Source organism: Tenrec ecaudatus, unplaced genomic scaffold (genome assembly GCF_050624435.1).
Source record: "Tenrec ecaudatus isolate mTenEca1 unplaced genomic scaffold, mTenEca1.hap1 Scaffold_191, whole genome shotgun sequence".
NCBI classification, from domain to species: domain Eukaryota; kingdom Metazoa; phylum Chordata; class Mammalia; order Afrosoricida; family Tenrecidae; genus Tenrec; species Tenrec ecaudatus.
This window is the reverse complement of record NW_027458188.1, coordinates 74,277-89,642: the sequence shown is the minus strand read 5'-3', so window position 1 is coordinate 89,642 and position 15,366 is coordinate 74,277. Positions and strand designations below refer to the sequence as shown.

Sequence of the window (15,366 nt, the reverse complement as noted above, 5' to 3'; positions counted from 1 at the left end):
CATTTTGCATCATTGCTTGCAGCTGTGTGAGTCTGAAGAGGAATTTATGGACTAAGATCAGACTTACAGACTAGTATTGGACATAAGGACTTTATCAGGACTATACTGGGATATTTTATTTATGCAGAATAACTTCTTGATATAAAGCTCTCTCTTACACATATATGAGTGTCCTTGGAATCCACTCTGTCCAGCAAACACATTGTACAAGTAACATTTTCCTGTGATATAAATGGCAAATGTATCATGAGAAAAATATATAGCTTTCAGAAGGTTTGAAATGAAGTAACTAATAAATTCAAGTTAAAACTATAACTAGGACCACTACAAAATGACAGAGTAAGGGTCACTGATTTTAATCTTAAGCACCATCACCGATTTTGGTAAAAATGCAGCTATTTCTATCAATCAACTCCACCAGTCTGTCAAGCTATCTGCAGGACCAGACAAGAAAAGCATGATTGAGTCAATCTGGTTGTTAAGAATTGATGGAAATGATCCAATTCCAGGTGAGGAAATAAGACATAGAAGCAGTGTCTTCATTTATTCATTCCAACATGTATTGCATGCCTGCTGTGTACCAGGCACTTCACGGGAGCCTACAAATAAAACAAGACCACAGAGTGCGTAGCCCTCGAGGTCTGAAGTTTGAACTCACCAGCCGCTCCAATGGAAAAAAGATAAGTTTTTGGTTCCTGTAAAGATTTACAGCCTTGGAAACCAAAAGTGGCAATTCTGCTCTGTCCTATAAGGTAAGTGTGAGTCAGAATTGACTAGATTCATACCATGCACTTCATAGCAGTGCCTAGATGTTGATAAGTAATGGCATGGATTAAGTTGTGTATCCTCAAAAGATGGGTGAGCTTGGCTGGATCATGATTTCCTGTATTGTGATTTTATTACTCCCCCACTTCGTGATCTTCTATGTATAGCTGAAGCTGGACTAGGTCATGGTGATGAGGATTATGTTATGTTTGTTATGTCACCGAGGCAGGATTCAGTGGGAGGCAACAGCCCTAGTCAAGATAAGGCCCCTCGTCCAGTGTCAGGAGAATCCTCCGGGGAGATAAGAAGAGAGAGAGGACCCTCCTCACCACAGTGAAAGAAAAGCCAGCAGAGTGTGTCTTTTTCACCGGGATCCCTGCCCTGAGAGCCTAGATTCAGGGAAAGAGGGATGTCCATACAGATGGAAATCTCCAAGGAATGCCAAGCCCACAGATGCTGAGGGCAGACAAGGACTTTGTCTTAGAGTCAACAGAGGAAGAAAGCCTTCCCCTAGATCTGGCATTTTGAGTTCTGACTTCTAGCCCTGAAACCATGAGAAAATAAACGAACTTGTCAAAGCCATCCCGGTGCTTAAGCTGTGTTGTAGCACCACTACTCTTCACGGCATCTTAAATGACACACAGATTAACAGCAAAAGGACAATATGAACATCAAAAGGGCATCTTTTGCTTTTCCTCTCATTCCAACAGATCAACTGATTAATCTCTTGTCCAAGGCCAAGTCCTTATTCCATCCCCTTTTACTTGAACAAAGACGTCACTGCCAAAATGCCTTCCCCGTTTCCTGCATCACCAACTGATGCCTGCCTCCTGGATCATTCTCCTCGGTAGGCACATACTCTGTTTTGTCTCCTTTGTTAAAATTAAAAACCGAAAAACCCTTAACCTCTGTTCCTCCAATTATTGTCCCATATTTCCATTCCCTTTTATATCAATGATACTCAAAAGAGTTTCCTATATTATAATAAACAACATAAAATGTAATATGAACCAGCATGAAAGTGGGCATATAATATAGAGACAATTATAAATGGGGTGTTTTGAAACGTATATCCCCTGCTTTTAAGTTGCTCATGAACTACAACCAGGCTTTTTTTTTTTTTAATTTTAACAATTTATTGGGGCTCATACAATTCTTTTCACAGTTCATTAACCAGGCTTTTATACCCAGAAAACCAACACTAAATCCAATGTCACTGAGTTGATTCCAACTCCATGTTGGGTTTCCAAGGCTGTAAATCTTCAAGGGTGCAGAAAGCCTCAACTTGCCTCCATGAAGCAGTTGATGCGTTTGAAGCCCTGACACTGTGGTTGGTAGTCAGCCCAAAGCACCACCTGGGCCCCCAACAGTCTACCAGAACTAGACGCACCAAAAGTACCCTACTAATGACTTCACAATGCATGCTTGCCCTGTCAGCAGTGCTTGGGACAGGCGATCATGTGTTCTCTTTGAAACACTTTTGTTACTTGACTTCTATTCCCACTTAAGCACTCCCAAGTTTGGCTGGCTCCTCCTCTTTCTTCCCTCAATGGTAGAGAGATCCGGATTGCAAGCCATAGGCTTCTTCCACAGGCTGTCTACACTTAAGATCTTGCTAATCATATATCATATCTAGTTTTCAGATATTAAAACTGAAGACTTTCCCTACAATTTCAGATTTGTAAATGCAGCTGCCAACTGATACCTCCACTCAAATATCTATCAGTCATATTAAAACCAAACCTTGATACCTTGATATCTGTCTCTCTCTCTCTCTCTCTCTCTCTCTCTCTCTCTCTCTCTCTCTCTCTCTCTCTCTCACACACACACACACACACACACACACACACACATCCTGCTTCTCCTATAGTCTGTTTCATCCTGTTTAAAACTAATCCAAAAAACAAAGCAGCCACTGTTGAATCAATTCTGACTCATCGTGACACTGTAGGACAGAGTCAAACTACTTCCAGGATCTCCAAGACTGTGAACTGTACATGCTGACAGAAAAAAAACGCATCTCCTCTGTCCCTGGGAGTAGCAGGTCAGCTCCCACTGCAGACCTGGTGGTCTGCAGCCTGCTGCAGCAGCCACTCGGTCACCGGGGCTCCCTTACAGGTAATACCGCCCTCCACTCACGAAGGCTCTGATGCTGCAGAGTGATAACATTCCTTTGCATTTCAGAAATATCGTTTTAGGGGCCTAAACCTTAGTGAACTGAAGTACAGGGGATGGCTTCAGGCTTCAAAACTCACAAAAATGAGATAAACACTGAAAAGGGAGGCTAGGGGAGTATGGAACATCTACTCGTGCATGTTACAGAATAGACTGTAAACTGAAATAAAGAATAGGAATTTAAGGCACAGATATATCAGTTAAAGATTTGAAGCAACAGGGTGGCGTGACTAGAGTTATGTTAAGCGATTACATGAACTGATCCGCTGCCGTGGAGCGAACACTGACACAAAGTGAACCAGGGTGGGTTTCTGAGACAATGACTGTTTACGGGAGGAGAAAACCCAGTATTTCTCTCCTGGAGCTGCTGGTGGTTTTGAACTGCCCACCATGGGATTCTCAAGCCAATATGTAACCACTACACCACAAGGGTTACAAATCTTAGTGTATATGTCTTATAGGGGCTAGGAATGAGTGAAACAAATAAATTGAGACTATGCCAGCAAGACAGATGAAAGAGAACAGTGATTTGATCTAGAGAGAGCAATTGAGAGGCAGAGAAAAGATGGAGCTATTCAACTGCTCTCACTCGCTTTTAAACAAGTCACTGAGATATTGCGCGTGGTGAATTTTAGGACCATTCGCATTGAAAACTAGTCACTCACACATGCACATGCCTTACTCTGTTGTACTAAGTTAACCTGGATTGAACTGTGGAGGGAAGAGTTTAAAATATTGCATAACCTTGTGGTTAATCAATAACATTTTGTATAATAATTTACATGACCGTAAATAAACATTTCTATTTGCTTTCTTCTTCTAGAGTAACTAGATTCTACCTCATCATTACAAACAAACTAAATCTTCATAAACCCGTTTATCACTCAAAAGCACTGAAATATAATTTTATTACACCTGCCTATTTGCATTTTCTGACATGCCATGATAAGCGTGAAGCGCTAAAGAGGCAAATTGCTTACTTTTCCCGGAGCAGGCTTTATCTCTCCTTCTAAAAGCTTTTCCGACCACCAATGTCAACCAGGTTGCCACTGAGTCCCATGTGGAGGACAATGCACTAGGAATTTGCAGGGATGGCTTTCTCTCTGACAACTTGTGTCAGCTTAAGAGAGTCAGCAAACTTCTCTGAATCTCGGCTCCTCAGTGTCTTCCCGGAGCAACAATCTAGAATCCCCTTAAGCCTAGGGGACTGATCAGCGATATAAACCTATTGTCTTCCCCTGTGTAGTCCCCATTTACAAGCAGAATAAAAGAAAAGGTTTTTATTTCCTCAGTATAGTTTGGCTACTTTACATCTTTCACTTCTCTTGAAAATAAACTATCTTGCTCTCATTCTCTATCTGTTGTCCTTGAGTATTCCTCTTCTATTCCATGAACTTGAGACGGGGAAGACAGAAATAGCTGTAGTAACCAACACAAATGGAAGAGGCATGTCCTTATGGCTCCAATCCTGTGGTGATGCATCATAAAAAGAGCTAAAGTTCAGACTTTTGATCCCTTAAAAAAAAATAAACTCACTCACTGCCACTGAGTTGACGCCGGACTCACAGTGACCTTACAGGACAGGGAAGAACTGCCCCTGTGAGTTCCTGAGACGGTAACTCTTTATAGGATGACATAGCCCCCATCTTTCTGCCAAGGAGTAGATAGTGTTTTTGAACTGCTGACCTTGCAGTTAGCAGCCCACGGTGTACCATCAGGGGTGCTACTGATCCCTTAAAGCACTTCAATGCCCCAAATCAGTGTTCTTTTGGTAGCGTCTCTCCTTAGACCCAGTGGGATTGACTGTGTAGTTTCCTGGACTCTCCATATTTTATGCAAGTTTCATTTATCTGTAGTATTTTCATTTTTTTTATTCCTGAAAAGGGGGGAGGGATGCTAACGGCATCTTTCAATCCTTTATAAAAAAAAAAAAAAACCAACCCACAAACAGTAGATACATTTCAGTTATCCCGAGGACTGAGAGTGACTGCCTGGAGGCTATGTTGGGAGGAATCCTAAAACTACATCTGGACCCAGCAGGGGGATCTGTGAAATTCCTGCTGTGCATTTACAGATAAAGGCCGTTGTGGTGGTGCGGGACATATGCATGATCAGGACAGACTAACCTTTCAGGGAGGTGTAAGGGAAGGCAACTCTGCATAGACTTGAATTGATCTGGCCTTTGGTGGTTGTGCGATTTAGAGAAAGGACAGCAAAGGCTGATTAAGAACGTCATCATTTATTTATGTTTATTAATTAATAGTTAATGAGCCTCTATTAACAAATGCACGGCAGCCTGAACCTGTTGAAGAGCCTTTTCTTGTTCTGTGCCTCAATTTTCAAGCTACACTACCTTTGGGACACCTAACCTGTGAACTGTGTCGCTGTACTTTGAGGTCCCTTTAAGACTTGCCTCGCCAGAGGATTGGAATGTACATCTCTGGAGCTGGGGACTGACTGTTGGTGACCTGCCTTGCTGTTGGCTGCCTGTGCTGGGATAGCCCACATCGCTCTACAGAGGACTACCTGGTGGCCCTCAAGACTTGAAGGACTGCCAGTGGCTCACAACACTCTCACAGGAGTGAGTTGCACTGAGCTATTCGTACTGATTTATAATTTAACTGTTCATTTCTTGTATTATATATCTATCTGTCTGTATATAATTTAACAGTTCATTTCTTGTGTTATATATCTACCTATCTTTGTAAATATATATATATATATATAATTATCAGCAATCTGGTTTTGTCTCTCTAGAGAACCCTGTCTAACACAGATGGTCAGGCTGCCATGCGTGTGCTGAGTGTCCAAAGGGAAGCGAGAGAGACGGGTCTCATTTTTGCAGGAGGGCACAGTCTAGCGGGAACACAGAACTACAAGAACTCATATTGAGAAGCAAAAAGTGGACCTCAGTTACAGGAGCTTTTCAAATATAGCCTCCCTACAGCGGTGGTGATTCAGCAAAACAGGGTAAGTGGACCAGAGGAATCAGGAGAAACACAGTTTCAGATTCTGGGACAGAGTGCTGATACCTTTCTCTGTGGTAAAGATGTAGGGAAAAGTACATACGCAATTGTAACATAATGCAAAAAAGTTCAAGTCCACACTCGCAAGTGCCCAAACATTATCATCTCAATTTAAAACACTTCATATAGTTTATCACTTCTCTTTATAAAATTCCTAAGTAACAGATAGGGATTTAAGTAATTAATTCACGTGTTATAGATGAAGAAGATGGAGATAGGGTTTTTAATAGTCGCTGAACTTCCCAAAGCATTTCTACTAGACGGCTTTCGTTATTTGTTGTGCTCGAAAATGAACTGTATGAAACAGTGTGTTGTTACACCATACAACAAAGAACAGAATCTACACCAGAAGCACACTTGTTAAATGAAATTTTCTCTGATTTGTCATCTGTAATTTTGTATTTAAATTAAATCAACCTTCTGGCTTGCTGGAGTTATTCTCTGAGAAAATTTTACACTGCAAGAGTATGTTAGGAATTTTGGGAGACAGTAATTACTTCACACCTTTAAAATATCACTATAATAACAATAATAAGTTTACATTTCCTTTCTGCTCTAATGGAAAGCTTAGTCCCTTTAATAACTGCAAAGCGACAATGTACTGTCACTAAATTCTCAACCAATAAAGCTGAATTAATGCACCTACGTGAATATAATTTGATTTGGGAATTCTTCACAGAAAATACTAAACCGTAACAAGGCCAGGAGAAAGACACAGGTGCTTCAGGTACTAAGCGCAGAGAAATAAATTGATACAACGACAAAAGGAGATAGTAAACAAGAAATAAAACCCAAACATTTTATAGTTTTATGTTTATCTCATTTTAGCTAAGTACAGTGAGTTAATACACACAAACCTGACAGAAACGGGACCAGTGCTAAGCTCAGGAGGCAATAAACTTAAAGAGGTGCCTGGAAGAAGGAGAGGCAGGAGGCCGGCCTGGCAGGAGCAGCCAAGGATCAGGTAACTGACCAGGGCCTGAACACCCCAGTGAAGAGTCTGGAGGTGCTGCCTGGAGAAGCTCGGAGCCAGTTCTCAGTCTAAAGCAGAGTAATGTGATTGAAAGCAACAAAGAGAGACTATGTAGGCAACAGAATTTAAGATATCTTGAGCCAGGGAGGCTAGAGTATAGAAAATCATGCTATTAAAAGTGAAAAATGTATCCTATAGATTTTTTTCTTCTTTTTTTAAAAATCATTTTACTAGGGGTTCATACAATCCATACATCAATTGTATAAAGCACATTCGTACATTCATCACCCTCATCATTCGCAAAACATTTGTTCTCCACTTAAGCCCTTGGCATCAACTCCTTACTTTTACCACTCCCTCCCTGCTTCCCCCCTCCCTCATGAACCCTTGATGATTTATAAATTATTAGTTTGTCATATCTTACACTGTCCGATGTCTCCCTTCACCCACTTTTCTTTTGCCCGTCCCCCAGGGAGGAGGTTCTATGTAGATCCCTGTAATCGGTTCCCCCTTTCCACTCCACCCTCCCTCCACCCACCCGGTATCATCACTCTCAACACTGGTCCTAAAGGGATCATATGTCCTGGATTTCCTGTGTTTCCAGTTCCTATATGTTCCAGTGTACATCCTCTGGTCTAGCCAGATTTGTAAGGTAGAATTGGGATCATGATAGTGGGGAGGCAGGGGGAAATCATTCAAGAACTAAAGGAAAGTTGTATGTTTCATTGTTGCTACAATACACCATGACTGGTTCGTCTCCTTCTCTTGATCCTTCTGTAAGGGGATATCCAGTTACCTACAGATGGGCTTTGGGTCCCCAATCTGCACTCCTCCCTCATTCACAATGATATGATTTTGTGTTCTATGATGCCTAATAACTGATCCCTTCGGCCCCTCATGATCACACAGGCTGGTGTGCTTCTTCCATGTGGACCTTGTTGCTTCTTAGCTAGAGGGCCACTTGTTTACCTTCAAGTCTTTAAGACCCTAGACACTCTATCTTTTGATAGTCGGGCACCATCAGCTTTCTTCACATTTGCTTATGCACCTGCTTTGTCTTCAGTGGTTGTGTCGGGAAGGTGAGCATCATGGAATGCCAGTTCAATAGAACAAAATATTCTTGCATTGAGGGAGTACTTGAGTGGAGGCCCAATGTCCATCTGCTACTTTAATAGTAAACCTATAAATATATGCACATAGATGTATCCTATAGATTTTAATGAGAAAACCGTCAGCAATAGGCACTATCACCTTAGTTAAAGTCTTAATTCTGAGGAGGGGACTTTCAAATCAGAGGTGAAGGGATCAGAAATAGCTCACGATGAGGAGGTGAGGCACATGGTAGGGTCTGACACACAACGATGTCAAAACTAACATGACGTCAAATCACAAAGCAGAAGTACATACCAAGCCTCCTCAAGGAGTCTCACTTGGAACCAAAACCATACACCTTTCGGGTAGATCGTTTCATAAAACATACCTTAATCATTTTAAACATCTCACAAAGACTCGCCCTGAGTCCCTAGGTGTGCAAATGGTTTGGGCTCAAATACTAACTTCAGGTTCCTGGTTTGAACCTGCCTAGAGTATCAAGATATGTTCCCATAAGCATTTGGAAAACCCTGTGAGACAGTTGTACTTTGTAACATGTGGGGTCACCAAGAGATGTTAAAGCCAGACTTATAATAAATTCCATCTTATCACTAAGACAATCCGGAGTATTGGTACTGATAAAGCTGCTCTAACGTCTGGTTCTTGTGCCTACCCCTTTTGCTTCACACACTGCTTCTAGATACCACTTTGGGTACCTATTGTGATTCCACAGTTCCCATTGACTGGCTCTCTGTAAGTAGATCTGCTGGCCTTTCTGTCTAGTCCTTCTTAGTCTGGAAGTCCCACTGAAATGTATTTAGCATCATATCAATATCCAAAAGCCTCCACTGTGGTTGAGTGATATGAAATGAATAGACAGGTAATCTAAACTAGGTCTCCTACATGGAATGGAAATTCTACCACTGGGCTACCATTAATATGATAACAAAGAATTCCCTAGTAAAGCATTGGCTGAAAATTATGAGTTGCTACTTTTATGGCGTTAATTCTGGATCTCACAGCCTTTACTCCGCAGAATCCTGCTGCTGTTTGCTGTCGTTGTTGCGGCCACTGTTGTCAGTGGCTGTTGAGTCAGTCCCTACTCATGGAAACCCTTCGTACAACAGAACTTAGCATTGCTGAGCCCTGCACCATCCTAAAAATTGTTGTTACATTTGAGCCCATTGTTGCAGCCACTGGATCAATCCATCTTGTCAGGAGCTTTCCTCATTTCCTCTGCCCTTTTACATTCCTAAGCATGATGTCTTCCCAAGGAACTGGTCTCTCCTGATAACATGGTTCGTGAATCAACCCAAATTCACTGTCATCAAGTCGTAGCAGACTCATCTTGACCTTATAGGACTACCCCAGTGGGCTGCCAAGAGTATAAAGTGTGACAAGAACAGAACGCCTCATCTTCGTCCTGTTGAATCACTGACAGATTAGAACTAGCAACCCAATTTGTCACCCACTAGACCACAAGAGGTCCTGAACACGGGTTCACAGGCTCTCTAAAGTGTGTCCTATATTTCTCAATAGGATGTTAAGTTCTTTAAAGAGCAAGTGCATTTTTTAAATTTCTCTTTTCGCTGTCCATTGTCCAGTGCAATGCCTTGCACTCAGCATGGATTGACTACATGTTGCTAGCTCCCATAAACCGATAATAAACTTTCAAAGTCCTTGTCCACTCTGGTACTAAAATGCTGTTATCATAGATTGATTGCATCTCCAAACCGCATTTTGCTTCAGGCAAGGAAATTAGCACTGTGGCAACCTGTGCAGTCTCTTCTTGAAGATCACTTCGCATTTATTCCTAAGCGTAGTATTTGCCACTTCACTGTAGAACTTCCAAGCTGAAGTTACGTACGGGCACTTCACGACAAGACAGGCTTTATCGCAGTCACGCATTCCACAGTGGGATTTTCCTATGTGCATGGGGGAGTGAAAATAGAGAGGTGTCCAAAGATTTGAGAACAAATGGCATTATCATTTGATTCCATTTTCCCCTGAGCATTTTGAAACCTCTTATAAATGTGGTAAACTGAATGTGGCCTCCAAAGATAACTACATCCTCATCCCGGATTCCGAGACGACTCCTTAATGTGGCACAGGAGACTTTGGAAGACGTGATTAAGGATCTTGGAATAGGGAGGTTATCCTAGCTTACCTAAGTGGACCCTAGTCATGATCACAAGCACCCTAAAAGAAGGAGGCAGGCAATAAAAGAAGAGAAGGTGGTAGGTGATGGCGAAGAGAGTTACAGGCGCTACGATGGGAAAAACCTAGAAATAAGGCCCAGAGACACTCTTGTTTCCACTCTCTGAGACTCATTTAGATGTCTGATCTCCAGAACTGTTAAAATTATAATCTGTATTGCTTAAAGGCATGAATTTATGATCATTTGTACTGCAGTACAACATTTTTTATTTCCGTGTCACTAAATACAGCATTTTTTCTTTTCGGATTTTGAAAGTTGGGGCACAATTTATGCTTCTTCCTGTGCCTTACGGCTCTCAAGGTGTTGTTTCGGCACCTCCACATCATTTCACATGATCACCAGTCACACGACATACCAATGTGCATAGGCGCGCACAAGAAAGAGAACGTGCACTGGTTGAATGACAGGAAGAATGATCTGCAGTGATGTTTTTCCAAGTGTGGTCTCAGAATGTTTTGCATCAGAATTCCCCGGAATCGTTGTTTAAAACTCAGATTCCTATGTTTCACCACACAAAAGTTTTGAGTCATCTCTCTCAGGCAAGGCCTTAAAATCTTCATTTAGCAAATTCCAAGTCAATGCGGCTCCTAGTGAGCCTCTAAGCTGGAGCAGATCTGTCCCTGTGCGTTTCTGAGGCTGTCACTCTTCATCAGTATTAAAACCCTTCTCTTCTCCCAAGTGGCAGCAGTGGTTTTGAACCGCTGACCTTACAGTGATTACAACCCACAACATAACCATTCTTTTGTTCATTTAGCACTACAGCAAGCAAATCTCAATAAATCCTTAAAAGAAATATGTATCCGAAGCCTAACATATAAGAAAATGTGTATCTACGTATACATCTTTATTCCTTAAATCCCTTGCAACTTCTGTATCCTCAAAGCAGATATAATTAACATGCCCACTATTATTTTTTACAATGACTACTTTCCCCCCTGTGCAATAAACAATGAAGAACAGATGAAACATACCCAATGGTTGGAAAGAAGTTGTTTAGAACTGCCACCGCCCACAGACATGGCGGCGGCAGCGATTCATGGCTAAGGATCAGAACTGACTCCACGGCAGGGGGTGACTGGAGATAAGTATCTCCTTTGAATCACAAGGTTTTTGTTTTGGTTTGGTTGTTTTTTAATCAAGATAGAATGAACTTATAAAGTGTCCTTATTAAGATATCTATTTTATCCTTGGTCAAATATCTTCAGCAAGAGTGGCTGATAAGTATATATTTTTGTAAATCCAGGGGCTCGGTGCACAGCTGGACTCGGTTTCAATTTACTTTGTCCCATCTGTCTTTTTATTCCCTGATTTCCAACCGCCTGCTGACCTCACTTTTATGTGCACCTTTTTTCCCCTTGGGTTTGGCTGGCATCTCGAGAGAAGCAGAGCCAGCGATGCTTGTGTGAATGTGCACATAGAAAGAGGTTCACATCAAGCTATTGCTCACGCAGTTGCAGAAGTGCAAAGCCCAGTGTGATTCGAGCCTGTGCCGCTGATGTGAACTAGGGGCTGCTCCTGATTCGAGCGCCTGCAGAGACTGACCAACAGGAAATATGAAGACCACAGGCTGGTGGATGCCAATGGAATGAATCTCAACTTGGCCACAGGAATCCAAGGTCCCCAGGCAACTGATGGCTTCTGGGGTCGGCAGGTATTATAACAGGAGGTGATGAACCAGATGCAGAATCCAGATCCAGCAGAAGTGAGCTAGCTTACACATAGTGTCCATCTGTCTGAAAAGTGGGCCATGTTCAAGTGAAACTCCCTCAACTGTATCAAGGCTGTGGCCAGATAGAGGAAGCCATATGCACAGCGTGGGCTCGCAAACCAAGGCTCTCCAGCCATAAGCACCTCTTCCGATACACACGTGTGGCTCTGGTGTAAAAATTAAAATCTCTGTAGGATATTATTCAGGTAATGGTGGTTTCATTGGTTTGTAAACATAGGTTCTGGCTCTCAAACAATTTCTGAAGAGTTGTGAGGGACAAGATTGGCTCTTGCATCTCAAAAGTTGGCCAACCCCTGCTCTCCCAAAAGAAGCCCGTTCTTCCAAAATAGGTCGGCTGCTTCACACGGCAGAGCCCGCCATGGAGTTGAGCACGCTATGTTCGACCACATCATGAGAGAATCCTGACCCACCCAAGTTGGCCTGACAACCTATCACACCCACCTAAGTCAACATCTATTTCAAATGCATCCAGCTCCCCATACCACTCACCTCTCTTCTATTGAAGAGAAAGCTGCTGGCATCCATTTGCAAGTAAGTGCTGTGTTTGCTGCTACTGGGTCTTCAGGAGTTCATTCGGACTCACATTGACCCCGTGATAGCACAGAACAGCTTCAAAGGGCTTTCTTGGCTCTAATTTTTCTATAAGGAGTTCTGGGGTGGACGACTTAGAGCCGTTCAAGCCAAGAACCTTTCCATTATGAACCATGTGCTTCACAGTTGCATCCCCAGGGCTCTTGAACAATGGGGGGAAATTCCAGAATTGGCTTTTTAATTCATTCACTTACCAAAATATTTGAGAGCCTATTCTGTGTTAGTCACTCTTCCAGGCACCGAGGATACAGCGTGAACCAAATGAGGGTAACTCATGGAGAGCGCCTCGTCTTGTAGAAAAGACAAAAAAATAACACAGATGAAATATACAATGTTAAATGGCATTAATTGTGTGGTGAAGTGAAATTTCTTCATGTGGCTCTGCAGGGGCAGTGAATTATTTAATGTGGACTGTCTAGCCAAAGTCTCTAACTCTCATCAGACAACTTTATGCTGCATAGATCAGGAAAGGAGTGAGGGAAGATAGGGATAGGAATTTCCTGTGAGTAATTACTCACAGAATTCCCTGGAGTGCCTCCTGCTATGTATAAAAGGTTTCCTCTGAGCCGCAGCAGGAGGGATCTCATTATTAGCAAGAGCCAGGAGTGGAATGTATCCTTGAAGCCCAAGATCCCTGCACAGTGAACCTCCGAGATCCAGAAGACATGTCTAACACTGGAGGAATGGTAACAGCACCAGGGTCCAGAGTAATTGACTTCCCAACCCACAGAGCAATGCAGTTGAGTGCCTGGGTGCAGGAGGCGGGCTTGTGGAGTGGGCACTTAGTTGAGGAGGTTGGACTTGCTGACCCACAGGAGGGAGCTCAGTGCCTTCAGGCTGATGCTTACTAGAGTGGGGTACCTCTGGACACTTAATTCAGGCAGCTGGATTTGTTGATTCGTGGAGCTTGCGCTGAATGCCTTTGGGTTGAGGCCTATAGGGGAGCGGTAGACCCTTTTGGCATTTAGTAGCAAGACCTAAAAGAACTGTGTAACATGTCCTGATAATCAACTCAACCGTGTGCATTTCTCACTTGCATTACAACTTGTTAACTTTCTTAATAAACCATTCAATCATGAGTTTTATCCGAGTTCAGTGTAGCCATTGCAATGGATAGTAGAGCCCAGAGGCTCTAATCCAAGCCCAGATGCACTGTCATTGAGTCAACGCCAACTCATTGTAACCTCGTAGGGCAAGGTAAAACTTTCTCCCACGAAGTGGCTCAGTGTCAAACCTTATGAGTAAGAGCCCAATGCATAACCCTGACACCACCGGGATCCCTCACAGAGGTACAGTACAGAACACTCAGACAGCACGGATCTTTGATCCATGAGCTCTTTGTAATGTGTTGTAAATTCTAGCCTTTAATCTCATTTTAGAAGAAGTCCTTGATCTTGCTAATAGATAGGATTAAGAGGGATGTATTTTGAATCCCCACCTTCCTTAAAAAAAATACAACTCACTGCCATCGAGGCAATGCCAACTCTAGTGACCCTCTTGGGTCACTGCCCCTGTGAGATTCTGAGACTGTTAGTAGGAGTAGAAATGCCCATCTTTTTTCCCGAGGAATGGCTGGTGGTTTCAAACTGCTGACATGGGGCTTGTGGCTCCAGTCATAAACACTACAACACCAGGACTCCTAACCCGCACCTTACTGGAAGGTGTGAATCAAGCTACCACTCTGTTTCCTTGTGGGTATGGTATGCTAAAAGGCAAAACAGACACCTCTATCTAAACCATTCCTCTGCATATAAGAAAGCCATCTCGGAAGGAAGAAAAAAAAAACCACCAGGATCATCAAAAAAAGAACAAGGAAGAGGCCAAGAAACCATGAATCTGAGAGGGTGAGCAACAGACAGAAAACTTGGCAGTGGGTGAGGAGAGGTGCTGTTATGATACAAAGACTGCATCCTTAATGTTTATGATCCTAACATTTGGTAACCTGTTAACGCCCTGTGATGACTAGATTCTATGCCAACTTAATGCGTCTGAGTGAAGGGAGGGCTGGACTCCAATGCATCCATCAGGTCGCAATCTGATGATGCCTGCTTGGTGGTGTGGTCTTCAAGAGACATAGGAGAAACTTCTCTCTTGTTCTCCTTCCTGCTTGACTGGGCCCTGTGTCTCACCCCTGGGACTGGGGAGGTACTGGGAGCACCATGCATGTTAGACCCATGGGACTAACTGCACTCCCGGCCGGTGGGCTCTCAGCTCCTTGTTTCATCAGCTGGTCGCTGCTTGCTTCCTGAGGGCCTCCCGTTTGCAGCTGAGCGAAAAACTTGAGTTGAACTTAGCTAGGCCGTTTCCTTGACATAAATTTATTTCTTACTATAAAGTTCTTTCATATGTGTATGTATACACACACATACATATATGTAGTTTTGTCTCGCTAGAAAACCCAGCCGAACACAATTCCATGATAAGGCCCACTCATCATGAGTATTGTCTGAGAGTTTTGGGTGGCATCGTAATGACTTATTGAACCCAGCAGGAAAGGAGTGTGCTGTGGGAGGGACAGAAGGTATCAAAATAGGGTAAGAAAAGTGAGGGTGGAGGCAGGTCTAACCTCGGTCATGTGGCAGTCCACCTTGAACTGGTGTGGACATGGAGTGTCCCCTTCATTATGAAAGTTGGAATTGGTCAGATTCCTACACACACGTAACTAAGAGAAGGAGTTAGGGAATGTGGAAGGTCGAGGAAAGCTTCACTGAAAAGGTGATATTTGAATAAATATCTGACATGAGCGAGAACACGAGCAAGATGGACGGTACATCTAAACGTCTGTGGAAAATCTTCA

The 15,366-nt window shown here is 42.9% G+C and overlaps 1 protein-coding gene across 1 annotated transcript in view; it reads right to left on the bottom strand.

Annotated features, from left to right (window-relative positions):
• Positions 1 to 12,636, bottom strand: part of LOC142436276 (thyrotropin-releasing hormone-degrading ectoenzyme-like) — a 333,189-nt gene extending 320,553 nt beyond the window's left edge. The window contains exon 1 of the mRNA XM_075540034.1: positions 12,468 to 12,636. Coding sequence (XP_075396149.1) covers positions 12,468 to 12,503 — 36 coding nt within the window. The 5' untranslated portion in view covers positions 12,504 to 12,636. The remainder of the gene's footprint in view (positions 1 to 12,467) is intronic.
• Positions 12,637 to 15,366: the final 2,730 nt, after the last annotated feature.